We start from the raw sequence: 15,936 nt of genomic DNA on the forward strand, positions 1-15,936 counted from the left end.
TACCTTCTACGCGAGAGATTACTGCGTTCCCTCGTTACTCCAAGTTATTCGTTTCATTCGTCCGTGTAATTTATTTGGACGATATCGAGAGGCTTTGAAGATTTCGTAAAGCAACGAAAATCAAAAGTAATCAGAAAAATTCGCATTATACGCATGGAATGTATATAGCGGTGGAAAATTATATTATTATTATTATTATTATTATTATTATTATTATTATTGTTTAGTCCGCGCCGTTCAGCTTTCGGTTTTACATCTCTTACATCTATTTCTCTTCTTACATGTCTACCTCCCCTCTTTTCCACTCTATTCCATTGCACTACCTTGCTTATTCTACCTCTAAAATCTAAAAAATAGCAACTATAAATTATCAACTAATGACTAAAAAACTATTGCCACTTTGGTCTTTAGCCTCTTTGTTGTGCCTCCTCCTTGTCGTTTGCCCTTCTCTTCTCTATTATTGCTTTCGGTTCTGCTAAACCTTCTCCAGTCTCGTTCAGCGTTTTTCCTATATCCTTTGATCCTCCCGTTATTTCACATTCTTCTATTACACGTCTTAGGTCTTCCTCTTTCCTTCTGCATAGTCTGCATCTTTTTCCCCCCTCTTCTTTCCAGTATTCCCTTGCTTTGGTCTCGTTTCTGCATCTGAATCTTGCCAGTATTCTTCTGTCCTTCCACTTCATCCTCCCTTCTAGGTACTTGGGTAATTTCTCTTTGGCTATGTTTCTGTAGCGTATGTTGTACTTGGATTCCCTTGTCCTTTCCCCCTTCTCTTCTGCTTCTCTCTTTCTCCTTTCTTCTATAATTTGGTCCGCTGTCATCCTTTCTTGCTCCTCTTCTGTTTCTATCTGCGACCCTCCTTTTCTCACCTCTTCTAGTCCCTTCTTTCTCTTTCTTGCTCTTTTCCCTTCCAGACCATTCCCCCGTTCTCTCTCTCTTTCCTTTATGCGCTCCTTTACTAATTCCTTTTGTGATTCTAGGGCTTTCTCTTCGTACCTTGCTGCACTTTTTAATGCTTTTCTTTCATTTTTATTAATTTGCATTCCTCTATCGGTATATAATTTGGTATTGTCATATCTAAGCCCAATATCCATTTCACATATCTCCTTTGAACTCTGCCCAGTCCTTCTTCCATGTTCCAGCCCCATACCTCTGCTCCAAACAGCGCCACGCTCTCTACCAGTGCTCCGAACATCTTCATTCTCCTTTTGTAGTCCTGTTTGAATATTCTTTCTCCCACGCTCCATGTTTTCTTCGTTTCAATTGATGCTCTCTTTTCCCTATCTTGTATGTGCTTCTCGTCACTTCCGTTTTTCTGTAGTATATACCCTAGGTATCTTATCTCGTCCACCTCTTCTAATTCTTGTTCTCCCCGCTTCCATTTTCTTTACCTCCTTTGGTTCCTTCTTTTTTCAAAGACTACTATTTTGGTCTTTTCCGTGCTCAGCTCTAATTCGGCTTCCTTCAAAAATTGTTTGAGTCTCTTCGACATTTCCTTTAGTTCCTCTTCTCTATCCGCCATCAGCACGATATCGTCTGCTTATGTCAATGACCATACCTTTCTTTTTACCTACCACTATGCCCCCGGCTTGTCCTTTCCTTAATTCTTCTTCCAGTTCTGCCACGTAGATGTTGAATAACGTCGGGCTGAATGGGTATCCTTGTCCGACTCCCCTCACAGTCCAAAATTCTCTTGTGTCGTGTTTCTTGACTCTCACTATATTCCTTGTTTCTTCGTATATTTCTCTAATCCTTCGGATTAGTTTTTCGCTAACCCCCATTTTCCTCATTTTCTCCTCCGGTTTCTCTCTATTTAGCCCGTCGAACGCCGCCCTTAAGTTCGCAAAGCAGGCATATAATTTTCTTCTTTCTTTGCCTAGCTGTTTGTCTATGATGTGGTTTATCAGGTAAACCGCATCGATCACTCCTCTTCCTTTTCTGAATCCAAATTGGCTCTCTTCCAATTTGTCTTCAATTTCTGCCTTCAGACGTTCATCCAATATCCCTGCGTAGATCTTATGGAAAATTATACTATTTGCTCTAATTAATGTAGAATAATAAATATATCATTCGTTGCGAGTCTGGCTGTTTCATGCGCCAAGCGAAGCTCGTATTACACGGAAATCCGAAACCAAGAACTTTCAACCTGACGCTGGACGTCTGTCCCATTGACGAAGCTATGGCTCGCTCAGAGGTGGACAAACGAAGAAAAGAGAAAGATAGAACCGGAAAATGCGTGTACGCGTGGTTAAACGCGGTCTACAGCTGACGTTCTCGATATCTTCCAAATTCGAAAATCCTCCATTCATATTTTCATCACGCAGTCTCTGTTCTTTTTACATCCTTCGTTTAAATGTTCCAATTTGAAGAGTGGAAGTAGAGTGTGAAAACCAAAGTTTTATGGATAACGATGCAAACGAAACTAATTCATTGTACTATACTAGTACAGTAAAATAAAGTACTAGTACTAGTACAATATTTTTATTTTAATATTCCAACCTGTTAATTAACGGTAAAAAGAATTGTACACTTTGAAGAAAAACGTAACGCGGACGATGATAATGTAGTTCGTTAATCTATTACGTAGTTTCTTTGAAAGGCTGTAAATGCCAGGACAGATTTTCTTACTTGATGGAATAATTAAAGCAGATTTATCCACGCACATGTTCGAACACGAGGATGGAGGCTCCGCTGACATACGATCAGTACAACATAGATCCTACATCGAATGTACGAATTGTTGAAAACTGAATGAATTGAACCGTTTATTTTAAAAGTCCGTTTTTAAAAACGATTTATTTTTCAAGGTAAAGTGCGTAGAGGTATGAAACATGTAACACGCAGTCTAGCACATGGAATAACCACAAGTATAAACAACCAAAATAAGTTACACGTCTTGAGTTTATAAAAAATTTCGTTTTACGTAATTCTGATAAGCAATAAAGCATTCGGTTTGACCGATAAAGTCTATAAATTTAGTTACGACGTGACGCGCGATCAATCTTTATCGAGGTGGACATTCGAGCTGGAAAATAAACGGTTATAAAATCGCTTGTCCCATTACACGCTTACGTATCACCTGATTAACATGTGATTACAGAATTACACGTGAACAGCCGCGATAAGACACGGGTAATGTCAGTTGCGGGTACGTGTGAATCTTAATTACGGCGTATGTGGAATGAGAAAATAAAATGAAACGCGTGTTGCCTCTGACTACGATCGATTAAATACATCTATAAAATCGAAAACAGATAATGATGTTTTTCAAACGTTTCGATTTTTGCTTCGACGTATATGCAACACGAAACTAAAATAAAGTACGTATATCTCTGCTTATCTGATTGATTCATTAAATAAAACACTCGAAAACACACATGTAGTTGTATCTTTCAAATTGTATCCACGGTAATATTCTATGCATTTTATCTTTCTTCTGTATGTGGCTTGGAAGTGGAAGCTTATATGATCGACAATTTTATAAGCAATTTTATATATTTATATAATTTATCGTATATTACATTCTTATATATTTATATCTACGTGTCGTTCGCTTGGTGGAACAACGATATAACTGAAAATTTGTATTTTTTGTGTTATTAGTACGGAAGAAACGATTGCTTTTTGGGTCTTTTATGGGTAAAGTCCCATAAGCGTACTTTGAAAATTCATCACACGGGAGCAGTTGTGCTACTGCATCGTCGCGAAACTATAGCAGTTCGAAGCATCGAAGCTCGTTTTCCTTAAAATCGAGATTTTTTACTTGTGTCATCGTTGCGACAAATGTACGATATACAGGTAGTTTGGTTTTAATCGACCCGCGCAAACACCTCTAAACTATACATCACTCGAAAAATTGTTTCAAATAGAACCTACTTTGTTTCGAGGGGAACGTCCAGATGGGCGAGACTTCGAGATTTCAGGGTGACCTGGTTTTTTTAATGGAAACATACATCTTTCATAGCGTTTTTAAAATACCATTCGATACATTTTCTAATTCTCTACAAAAGAGTATTAAAGTGCTCGGGTCGAAGAACGACGAGTCGAAGAAAGTATTTTAACTTTAATCTCGTGAAACTTATCGTGTGAAAAACAAGGAAAGATAAGACTGTGCTTTTATGTTTACGTTTCCCTTGTCTTTCATATACTCGTTACGATTTGATAAAATTAACATTGAAATATCTTTGGAACCGAGCATTTTCGTATACAAATACCTCGATACTGTTTCGTAGAGAACTTTGTAGAAAACGATGCATACTTCCATTTAAAGAAACGAAGGTCACCTTGGTATCTCGAGAACGCCCGCGCCTAGACAAATCTGATGGTCATCGTAAGACGTCGCCCTTGAGACAGAACAAGTTTTATTTGACATACTTCTTCCAACAGTGTATTTGGGAAATATTTACGTGGATCGATGAAAATCGGGCACCCTGTATATATGTGTATATGTATATATAGGCCATTTCCATTATCACGTGTTTTTATATCGAACATACTCTACGAACGAATATGAAATGCGAGCATATCCGGACGATTATTGTCCTCCGAACCTCTTTCGCCGCTCTATTTTTTCCTCTCTCGTATTCTGTTTCTTTCTTTCTCTTTACCTTCGGTCTTGTCTCTCTCTCTCTCTCGCTCGTAAGAAGCAAGGCCCTGCACCTCGGTCTTCGCATTCTTCACCAAACCACAGGTACATAATGATATAGAATGAATAAGAGTTAATTTTGAAATTATTTCGAAATTATACTTCTGCCAGTCAATTTTTGTCTTTCTATTTTTATCTAATTGTCTACTTTTCACTGTGAAATTGTCTCAGGAAACTGAATAAGATATTTTGACACGTTTCGTGTAAATATGCTTATTGTCAGCTTGTAACACGCACCGCGTATCTTAACCCATCCGCATATTGGGTCGTTTTCGACCAATAATTGTAAGCAATTTATCGTCGTTTCCGTATTTTTGTTTAAATTTTACTTTGCTTGAAAAGATTAAAGCAACTTGTAACTAACGAACGATATTCTGGAAACCTTGAAAAATACTCGAGAATTTTGTGGAATTTTTTGAAACACAAAAGCCTAAAAAGGTCTGTACGGATTTAAGCGATTCGTTACGCAAACGTTACGCACCTAACATCGAACAGTATGCAATTTGTAATGGTAGAGCAAAATTTAGTTGTCGTTGTACAGGTTGTATTTCCATTCTACGATTACTATTTTTTTTTTAATATTTATTAAAATTACAATCAATTCTCGCGTTGAGAATTTTCAGTCGTTTTTTTGTCGTGGCGCAGTAACATGGCTAAATTATTTATAATAAGTTATTACTTATTATAGACGATTACTATTAAAAACGAATTTGTTGCTTGCAATGGGAGAGAAAGTTTGTTGATTCGTCGACTGAATATCATATACTATGTTACATACAAACTTTTATCATACGTGCACTTTACTAAAATAGCAAATAATACGACGATACAATAAATAATAGCAAATAGTAAATGATCATTTATTAAAATACAATTAAATGCAATTTTGCTGGCTGTTCGATGCGACACGACTGTGTAGCAATTTCAAAGTTCGTCTTCGAGCTGCGGTACGGCTCTTTGCCTTTTAAACACGCCTCCGCGAAAAGTAAATGTAATCTTGCTTCTCTTCAAAATTAATTCTCTTCGACAAATTAATTCCCTGGTGAAGTATATAAATCAGCGCATTACGCTCGAACGTACAAGAATAAAAATTAAAAGATAACGCTTATTGGTGAAAAGATATTTCTTCGGTGATGCACGGTGGATGATCGAAGCAGAGGCGAAAAGAGCAAAGAAGAAAGGATGAGGCAGGTAAACCAGTTTCTTCTTGCTCACGGGTCCATCGGCTTAGATCCTGCTGCTTCGCGTCTACCCTCGATTCAGGGCTTCCCATGGTTGGTTCGAGCCTCTATCCTTAACCCATAGCACGTTTAACGGTCTTCTATTGTCCCCGGCAAAACCCCAATGGCGACCAGGAGGGGTCCCAAGGCCCAGCGACGGTTCTGGTACTCTGCCAATCAGAAAACCAAAGTTCCACCGTCTCGAAAATTTTCCACAACATTTTCTCAAGTCGTTCCACTCCCTCTCTTTTGTGACAAACTACGACCGTGCTATACGTCGAAAAAAAGAGAAACGAAATCTCACCATCTCGCCGTCGGTTGTTGCAGCCAATCGACGAGATTCTTCCGATTCGATGGGAAAACTAAACTTAATGGCTGCCATTGTGGTAGCTTCGTAGTAAAGCTGCTGACGACAGAACCGAATATTTTGGAGCGTCGCAAGAGGGTGAAAGTTCCCGAGCAATTTAGTCGAGGCTGCTCTGAAGGAAAAGATACTAATTGAGGTTTCTCTGGAGTTTGAAAAATAGGTGTCCTTGTAATTTCGTTGTACCGTGTTGGTCGAGGGTTACATTTGACAAAGCTGGTATGGGAGAAAACAAGTTTTCTTCCTATGCAGGAAAAATATCCATAGATACGGCGCTGTTGAAGGGACAAGATAAATCGACTAAATATTTTCGATCTTTTCAATTTTGTTAAAAAGAGCATATAGCTTTATTTTTTATTTTTTAACGAAAGAAATATTTGTAAATGAGAAAATTGTAGAACATGTATCGTATCGATCGATTTAAAATGTTTGTAGTTTATAGGGAAAAAATCACACTTTTCATCGAAGTAATTAAAAAGGGTCTTTGGAAATTGCTGTTTATTCATTTTTTGTCTTTATAGTATCGTCAAACACAGGTAAGCCCAGACTTCGCAATGAACGCGAGAACTTGATATTTGCAACATTTGAAGGATCTTTAAACTTAAAGTTAGTCGTGCCTACGATTAATTATACGCTCAACCTCTCTTTTCACATTCATATACCACTGACTGCGCTTCGCTGCACTTTAAAAGGCAAATCGCACTTGGATATATTCAAAGCGAATATTTATTTTTTAACGACGTTTAAATTGCCAGCCATAAGTATTAGGACTTGCACATTCACTAAGAAGCTGTAATAAATTTTACTTCGTATAACGTTTTGGATTAAAAGCTACATATACTGTATGTATAATAACACTTATAATAAAATACATAACTAGAAAATAAGAGCGACGAAAAGCATTTAATTTGCGCTATGCGTACATTAGCTGATCTGTTAATAGTTATGCTCGTCGGTATTTGGCAAATCGATAAAATGGGAGTTTGACGATACAGAATTTTACAAATATTTTAAACGTAACGCTATCGATAAGGAGACGTTCAACGATGGATATAGCAATGTGTGACCAGGCAGACTGCAACCGACAAAGATGCACTATGGAGAAAGCGTGGAGTCGATGTATATGCATATACCCCTATCCATAAGTGTTTGGCTATCGATAGATAATGATAAATCCGAGGAATGATTATAAACTTGTTAAGAATTATTATCTAGCTTGAATTTTGTCTGTACAAAAATAACTGTGGATTATGAAAGATCATAAATTTGGTATTCTAATAAAGTTTTCGACGAGTTTCGAATTGAGAGATTAAAACGTTCACTGCAGATTCGATTCTCATTTCCTACAAAGCTACGCTAACAAAATAATATGCATACAATACTTTACTCTATGTTTACTTTATGTACGTACGAAACTCGAACACGTGTCATACACAATGAACATACACAGTTAATTCATCATACTGCTCCCCAATCCAACTATGGGGAACAGCAAGTAATTCCAACATTGAAATACATCAACGCTTCCAATCGAAAACGCTAAGATCCATTATAAATGCACCCTGGTATGTCACCAACGAACTAGTATATCGCGACCTCAAGATACCCACAGTCGAAGAGGAAATAGCAAAATACAGCGACAGGTATAGCAAAAGAGTCAACAAACATCGAAACTCCCTAATTACTGGATTACTTGATACGTCGGACCAGATCCGCAGGCTGAAGAGACACTACCCGTTAGACCTAAACGCTAGATTTAATTAGATATTTATATTAAGTAATATTTACGTAATCTTTCGCAAGAGTTTTTACGAATCCTTGTGTCATTATCCCACGTAAATACATACAAAGTCACGATTCGCTAAATTCTTGAGTACCTGCATATCGAATTTACTGGGCGATCTTCCTTGATAACGTCAACCAATTAGCATCTGTTACACGAAGTGAACTTATGAACGGGAGTGTACGTGCAATGCAGAAGAAGTACGAAAGAGAAACTAGGAAGAAAGAAAGGCAAGAAGGGTGAATCCACGGACGAGAGAAGAGAAACGAGAAAGAGCATAGAGGGACTGATGACCGAGGATCAGCGACGCGAGGAATATCCAAAAAGGGATAAGGTATGAGAGAAACGAGATGGAAGGGGGCGAGAAAAGGGATCGGCGAGTAGTAGAGAGAAAGAAAGGAAGAGAGAAAGACGAATGACTTACTTGTCGGTGCGATAAGGATAAAAATAAAGAAACTATTCGCGAGAGGAAACAGAAGAGAACGATGGGAAGAAAGAAGGGAGACGAGAATGAGGAGAAGGAGGATGCCGTCCGGGTGACGAGAAAAGAGAGGAAAGGAAGAAACGGACTGGTGCTCTTGTACTGCAGCCGTACGAGACTTCCACGAATCGGGACCTCCACAGTCTTCTTTACCAGTCTGTTGCTCAGAGTCGAGGAAGCTCGCAGTATAGGCCTGAACTCACAGACGATATTATGGTTTAACTTCAAATTATTGTTCTCCTTATATGGTGACCCATCGTATATCACGGCACAGGCTGTTTAATCTTGCCAAAGGAGTCGACCTCGACTCCTCCGGGATGTGTCAGTGCCCTAACGCATTTCCAGGACTTTCCATGCTACTATACGCGTATCTTTAATAACGGACTGGATGAAAGAAAGCTCGTCCTTCCACTTCCATAAGCGAAACCGATCTTGCAATTGTTTTTCGATTTCAACGCAACGTATCCGAGATATCTTCTTTTCCCTTTCAACTTTACGGTTGAGGTAAAAGGGAGTTGTAAATTTGTAAATTTTAACAACTTTCGTACTAAAAAATCTTCTATCATATTGCGGCATATTGGTAACAGTCATCTATCCTCTGTTATATATTACATTTATTCATTGTCCCTAATGAACGCATACCTGTTACGTAAAATTGTGACGTCTTTTTATAGTTCGTGCTTCAGTTATTGCTTTGCAATAGATATCGATATCGATATAGATTTGTAATAGTGTATGTTTCAATCAATTTTTCACGTCTTGGCACGCAACAAGATCGCAATTACGGTTTCTGAATTCGATTAAAGTCGTCGAGTCCTTCTATGGTTATTGATCGAAGCATCGTCGCGTTTTTTTTTTTTTTTTATATAAAGTTAATAGAATTAACGTAGGATCGCCGATCTGCATCAAGGATAAATCCCTGACAAGGTCAAAACCAGTTTTGGTCATCTTCCAAAAGAAAAGTAGTCGCGTCGTAGCAAGGCTTTTCCATAACCAGTTTTACTTGGCCCAGATACGCTGTTGATACATTAATCCTCCATTCAAAGTGCACAGAATCCTCGAACTTTTCGTATTTCTACACACCTCCGCCATTGGGAAAATTTTGAACAGACATAGAGAGATAAATAGTATTTTTAGTATTGTTCTGGCTACATCTTCGTTGAAGCAGTTTTCGTTGATTCTGTTTTAGGATCTCGTTTTGTTTGGTTAGGAGTACTTCGATGCTTACATTTCCATATTACGTTCTTATAGCCTTGGCGAACGAGAGTTTTTCTCAGCCTTTGCTAGCAACGTCTCCGCCGAACTCTATTTAACGTTCTTTTTACTGTTTCGCTTTCGAAGTTACGCGTTCGCGATCTAATAATACATGTCATAAAAACGTTAATTGCAGTGTTAATTGGTACTATCCTTCTGAGTCTTATTCCTATCCTTATTACTAGCAATTAATATCACATTGTCCTAAGCGAATGTACGCTGCTATCAAGTACTCCACTGCACCGTGTATAAAGTAATGCTGTCTTTTTACACCCTCTTCGGTCTTCGCTTTCATAATTATAATTAATTAGCCTGCTGTTTTTATTTCTCTAGATTCCTGATCCAAGTTCACTAAACACTGATCAGTATTTTATGATGTGTCCATTTCGACTTAGCTCTTCTTCGTTTACATATTGTGATACTTCATTTATTCCGCTGAGTGTCCATTGTTTTCTTCCTGCAAGCCTTGTTTACGTTTTGGTTTCTTTCGAATTTAATTGGAGAATTCATTTCTGTATACTGTTCTCTGTTTACTTCGCCTATAATACAGCGCTGTATAATACAAAGTCGTGTTTGTCTGATTTATTCCTCGTTTTAAAATTAAAACACATCTTGTTAAATTAAGTGGATCCTTTTCGACGATAAAGTTAATCTCGTGTTATAATATTCTCAAAAATTGGCTCAAATGCCCTTCAACGTTTCCTCTCTCCGGTAAAACAATCATTACATGTTATTACGTAATATTAGCAACATTAAATGTTAAAAACTCCGATCGAAAACACGAATGTAGAATAAAGAGTATTAATTGTACCAGTAGAGAAGAGAATTGATTACCATCTGCTCGTATAGAGACGCTGTAGTGCTTCCTTGATCATAGTCGTTTCACCTTTGTGGTTTCCGGGGATAGAAATTTTACGTACTGAATAACTTCCGGCCTCTTACGTAGTCAATCTGCACTATACGATACACGTACTCTCTTCGAGGAAATTATTAAATCGGATTGCAAGTTACACCGTTTCGATTTACAATCCAACGCAGCTATCGCATATGATTTCTTTCGCAACGTAGCAAGTTAGTAAATGACAGTGAAATATATATTATGATGATCATTTTTGCAATAATTTTTCGATATCCTAAATACACGATAATTATAAATATGTAAAATAATTGTAAAATTCTCTTGCTTTTACTATACAGGCGCTTGTAAATATTTGATGTAAGCTTTCTTGGTATAAATTTTGCATCGTGGTAACATTTATTTGAAATTTTCACGCGGAGGTTGTTTATACAAAAAAGAACCGGGGTTGTGATTTGCCACACGTTTAATTCTTTTTATTTCCGGATGAAACGATATAAATGTATATAATGAAGGATAATAATCTTTTTCCTAAACCGTAAGACGCAATTAACACCAATATTGGACATAAATATAGAAAAGAGTGTATCAGCAAAACCGTAATAAATTTTTTCGCAACTCAGATTACCGTGCATTTAAAGATTAAAATTTCCCCTTTACAATGATTCCTTAAAAGTTGTTGTATGTTTTTTTTGTCGCTGTTTTATTGCCCTTAAAAAGAGCGCTGCTAGCATTAGAATAACAACAAAGTACGTACTCGCACCACGAGAAGGTTATACGGTCGGACTTGTACCTCGTGTCTTTAAAATACAATGGCTACAAAAAGTAACTGTACGTAATCTTATTTTCCAAAGAAGCGTTTTTCTATCAGGTTGCATATTTCATTTTCATAGTATCACGTTCTTGAACTCGTATGAAAATACGTACTAATAATATGAAACTTGATATTAACTTGGACTTAATTGATCAAGATATAAATGCTATAATAAATATCTACGATAGCTTATCCGCAATATGTGAGCCTATACTGTACATACATATATAAGCACGTAAACATACCGTACCAAATACACATACCAAACACACGCATTCAACATGCATGCTGAATACACACGCATAAAGAAGATGTCAAGCATACACGCTGAAGGTACTCGCTAAACACATTCACCGAGGGTACACATTAAACATATGCGCGTAAGGCACAAGTCTGGTTGTGCAATTTCTTCGGGGTGTACTTTGAGTTATTTTACCGCTGCAGGCATATTTTTTATTATAAATGCAATAAAACTGCAAGAAAAAATAAAGCACCACTTTTAAGCGATCGTTGTAAGAAAAAAGTTTTATCCTTAAAATACATGGTAATTTGAGCCGGGAACAAAAGTTAACGATGTGCTGGATATAAGTAATTGATTTTGTAAAATTTCCAACAAAACGTTCAGTTCATCTAATTTTCTCGTATGACAGTATCTTTGAGAAATATGAACTTAGCGAAGTGAAGAGGCTGTGTTTTTCAAACTGAATTTAGATTGATTATTGCGCGATTAATTTATAGGCAACTGTAACAGGTCAAGGATCGACAATTCCCCATAAAAATAGCGATCCTTGAATTTTTAATTCAAATATACGCATACATACGTAATTACAGAGAATATATGGCAGTACTCTATTTTGCCGTAAACATGCACTTATTTCCTTCTTACATACTAATTTTACATCGTAACTTTTGTCGTATTTAAAAATGGCAAGGAAATTAATATAATATGATAAAACGAAAATACTTATATAACAAACATTCACCGGCATCTATTCACGAAACAATCCCACGCACGTAGAACGTCATATTCTACGAATACTAAGAATACAAATTTTTATTGTAATGCTATATTTATGTAATTTCAATTAGTCGATTGTGCTTCGCTTTTATACCCCACGATACTAACCTCTTTTCTCGATCAGAACCTTTCACCACGAGAACACGGATTCGGATTACGATACAGAGTTATATTTATGACATCACGAGGCCGAACGAGTGCTGCAAATGAAAGTTGCAGGATTACTCTTACTCTCGCCTGGCGCGAAAGGAAAACCCGTTTATTATGTGTCGTACCAACACCGACCAACGATTCTTGTATTCTGAAATCTTGTTTCACTCTCTAATGTCTTTATTCTGTTTGTATTTGTTATTTCTTTCAGTCTTCAGCCGGAATACAAACTGAACAATTATTACTTCCTATCGATTATATAAATTTAATTATTATTAACTTTATTTATTCCTCTTCCTAAAAAAAAAAAAAATATATATATATATATATAAATGTAAATATAAAAGTATAACATAAACGAAACCAACTTGTTACTACAGACTTTTAGAAAAATAAGATAGCAGTTGACTAGTAATATATTAATTGTAGGTGGAGTAAGATTAAAATGTAGATTAGAGGTAAAATGTAGGTTAAATTAATGAATTTAGAGCTAAGATAGAGATAAGGTTTATATTATGAAGTTCATGAAGTAGATAATATTATACGTGTAATGTGTGTATATATATGGATATATATGGATTTTACTATATTTTTTAGTATGGTGTATGGCAATATTGTATGGCCAATATCTGCCCATACATATTCGTACAAACTGATTCCCGCTATAATGGATATATGTTAGAACACTTTTAAACGCAGTATGGTGTATTTCATCGATACTATATAGCATTTGTATCGTAACATAAATTCGGAAATATTTGACGTAAGCAAAATTGTCGATTTTGGATTTAGATTGATTGACTGCATATAACTTGATTTTCAAAATTATTTTGGTATCGTGTTCCTCGGTAACATCGTTGTATATGTATAGTCTTTATTTAACCTATTTTCAAATATTTCTACTATATAAATACTTGTTTTATTTCAATATCTGTAGTTACAACCGGCGTATTTTCGTAATTATTATTGCTAAAAGAACAGTTTTACTATTTGAATAGTAGGTTTGTATATTAAATAAGGAAATATAAGAATAATAATCCGTAGTAGATTAAAAATATAATTATATTTAAACGATCGAATTGTTTCTTAAAGTCTCGTATCTATATATCTTTTCGCGCCGTAGTTCCCTATTTATCGAGATACGTACCTGGTCGAACAACGACGAAGTTACACGAGTCCGACACGAGAGTTTGCGAGTAACATCGAGTCGCACGTAGCGTGAAACGAAGTCTGATATGTAATTTTACGACTAAAATGTATATTATACGCGTACAATATCGTTCATCGGTTTGTTAGGCGATACAAGATAATAGTTTGTAGCGATCTAAAGTTGGAAAACGCGAATTAAAAGAAATATACATTTGTGTGTTTAAGCCGGCAAAAACCTAACCTACAAGCATATCACATTCAAAGTACCGGTTCGTTTGACAACTGTTGTAACACAATACATAAGGTAAGACTCGGATCGTTGATTTTAACGTCTTAATAGCATATCAACGCATATCTAAATGTATCTTATGTTCGAACAGTCTGTGATTTACTAACGCTTATTAGTATTACACGTTAAACGTCAAAAATGAACGTGCAGTTGTATTCTGCGGAATTTGATTTTATGAAATATAATAGAAACGTACGTTCAAATATGTTCATTTCGTTCGATGTAAATTTCACTGTTCCCAAAACAATCTGGTGTTCGCATCTCTTGTTAAAGCCCAGTGATCGAGTAATTGAACAGCGGAAGTGCATCGACGGTTAAGGCGTGATTGGGCGATTGTTTTCGCTCCGGAAATACGTCAATTGCAATTCCACGGTAAAACCGCGGTTTATTGTTTCACGCTTCATGTTCGTAAAATGTGCAATACGTATGTGTCACACTGATTGAGAGTATTTAAATGTAAAACGAAAATATGGAATCAATTTGATCACAATAATTACGAATCTATGAACGTAATGTGAAACTTATGATCCTTTTTACGAGCGTATTTTTGCTGGAGCAACGTACACCATAGCTAATGCTAAGGATGAATGTAATCTGGAAAAAATGAAACTGTTTCGAACTGAAAATCTACGACAGACGAGATTTATCGATTTCACTAATGGTTTATCCGTATATTACGAGCCTATAATACGAAATGTACATTAAATCGATACGAAAGCTACGAAAATTTTAGTCAATATTCGATCATATCGTTTTACTTTGGACAATTGTAGAAACTTTAACGCATTTTCCACTGATTTTCTATTTCTTTTTATTTGCAGGTACGTATCATATTTTCTGTAATTTCGAAAGTTTTACCGTCTATTACCGGAAGAGAGCGAGATAGAAGTAGTGATCGAAGACAACGATGCCGGTGAGTAGAATTTCCATTAATGAATTCTGGAAGCATCGCGCGGCGATGGCGTCAGACGCCTCTTCGTTTTCTCGTTTTTATTTTCTTTTTGTTGGAATCCCACGACGGTCTGCCGTGGATGGTGACTGGTCGTTCGTTCGAGGAAATGGACAAAAAATTTTAATTTCTTCAGCATGTGCGCCGGAGGTGACGGATCAGGGCGATAAACGTTCCTCTCGTTATTCTCGTCAGCTTTTAGCCTCGTGTACATGTCCAGAAGCAAAAAACGTTCGATTCTCTGAAGCTCTATCTCTCGGTTCTCCCTTACACAGTTGTTGTGCTTTTATGTAGTCTACTGTAGCCGTGAAATTTGTTTCGATAAAAAATAACCACATGCTGGCTTTTTCCACCGGAATGTTCACGAGGATAGTCATATTTAAAAGAATCCATTATACATGTACAATGTATATACTTCATCTTAATGATAACTCAATATAATAAGCATTATATCAGTCTAGTGAAAATCAAGTATAAACAAATTAAAATTATCACACAAAGGGGAAACATGAAAATTAATTAAAGATGCGAATTTAATTAAACAGCCCTGTGAATAAACTAAAAGTAGAATATAATATAACATAATATTGGGCGTTAGTTGAAGATATTTAAAGTATATGGATACACGTAAAATAATTGAGAAATTGGTTTTAAATTCTCAATAATGCTAGTCAAAATAATCACATATTTCCCTACTATTGGTTCATTACTTCAAAGAAATATCCATGTATAAAATACGTTTTATGTATCATATCGTTTTATAATTCGTTCAGCAATTTTTAGTCATTGTTACAAATTTGTTGCACGGTTGATTAGTAAAATTTTTTAAAATTTAAAAAAAAAAATTTTTTTAAAGCTTTTGTATAGCTTTTGTCAAAAATATTTAAATTTGTAAATTTTAACTTATCCTGTCATCGAAGAGAAAACGACGAAGCTAGTCAAAGTAACAAAAATTTTGATTAGT

General features: G+C 36.1%; 2 protein-coding genes across 2 annotated transcripts in view; one reads left to right on the top strand and one right to left on the bottom strand.

The window, feature by feature from the left end:
• Positions 1-407: 407 nt before the first annotated feature.
• Positions 408-1,247, bottom strand: LOC117214572 (splicing regulatory glutamine/lysine-rich protein 1-like). The gene has a single exon (XM_033460761.1). The coding sequence runs from the start codon at positions 1,245-1,247 to the stop codon at positions 408-410; it is 840 nt and encodes a 279-aa protein (XP_033316652.1).
• A 12,522-nt stretch (positions 1,248-13,769) lies between these two features.
• Positions 13,770-15,936, top strand: part of LOC117214556 (brain tumor protein) — a 99,925-nt gene continuing 97,758 nt past the window's right edge. Inside the window, exon 1 of the mRNA XM_033460745.1 lies at positions 13,770-14,038. The gene's annotated coding sequence lies outside the window, so the exon portion shown is untranslated. The remainder of the gene's footprint in view (positions 14,039-15,936) is intronic.

Source organism: Bombus bifarius, unplaced genomic scaffold (genome assembly GCF_011952205.1).
Source record: "Bombus bifarius isolate JDL3187 unplaced genomic scaffold, Bbif_JDL3187 scf7180000009201, whole genome shotgun sequence".
Taxonomy (NCBI): Eukaryota; Metazoa; Arthropoda; class Insecta; order Hymenoptera; family Apidae; genus Bombus; species Bombus bifarius.

Excerpts from the sequence above, each read along its gene's own strand:
- LOC117214572 (XM_033460761.1), bottom strand. The coding sequence starts at position 1,247 with ATGGAGCGTGGGAGAAAGAATATTCAAACAGGACTACAAAAGGAGAAT.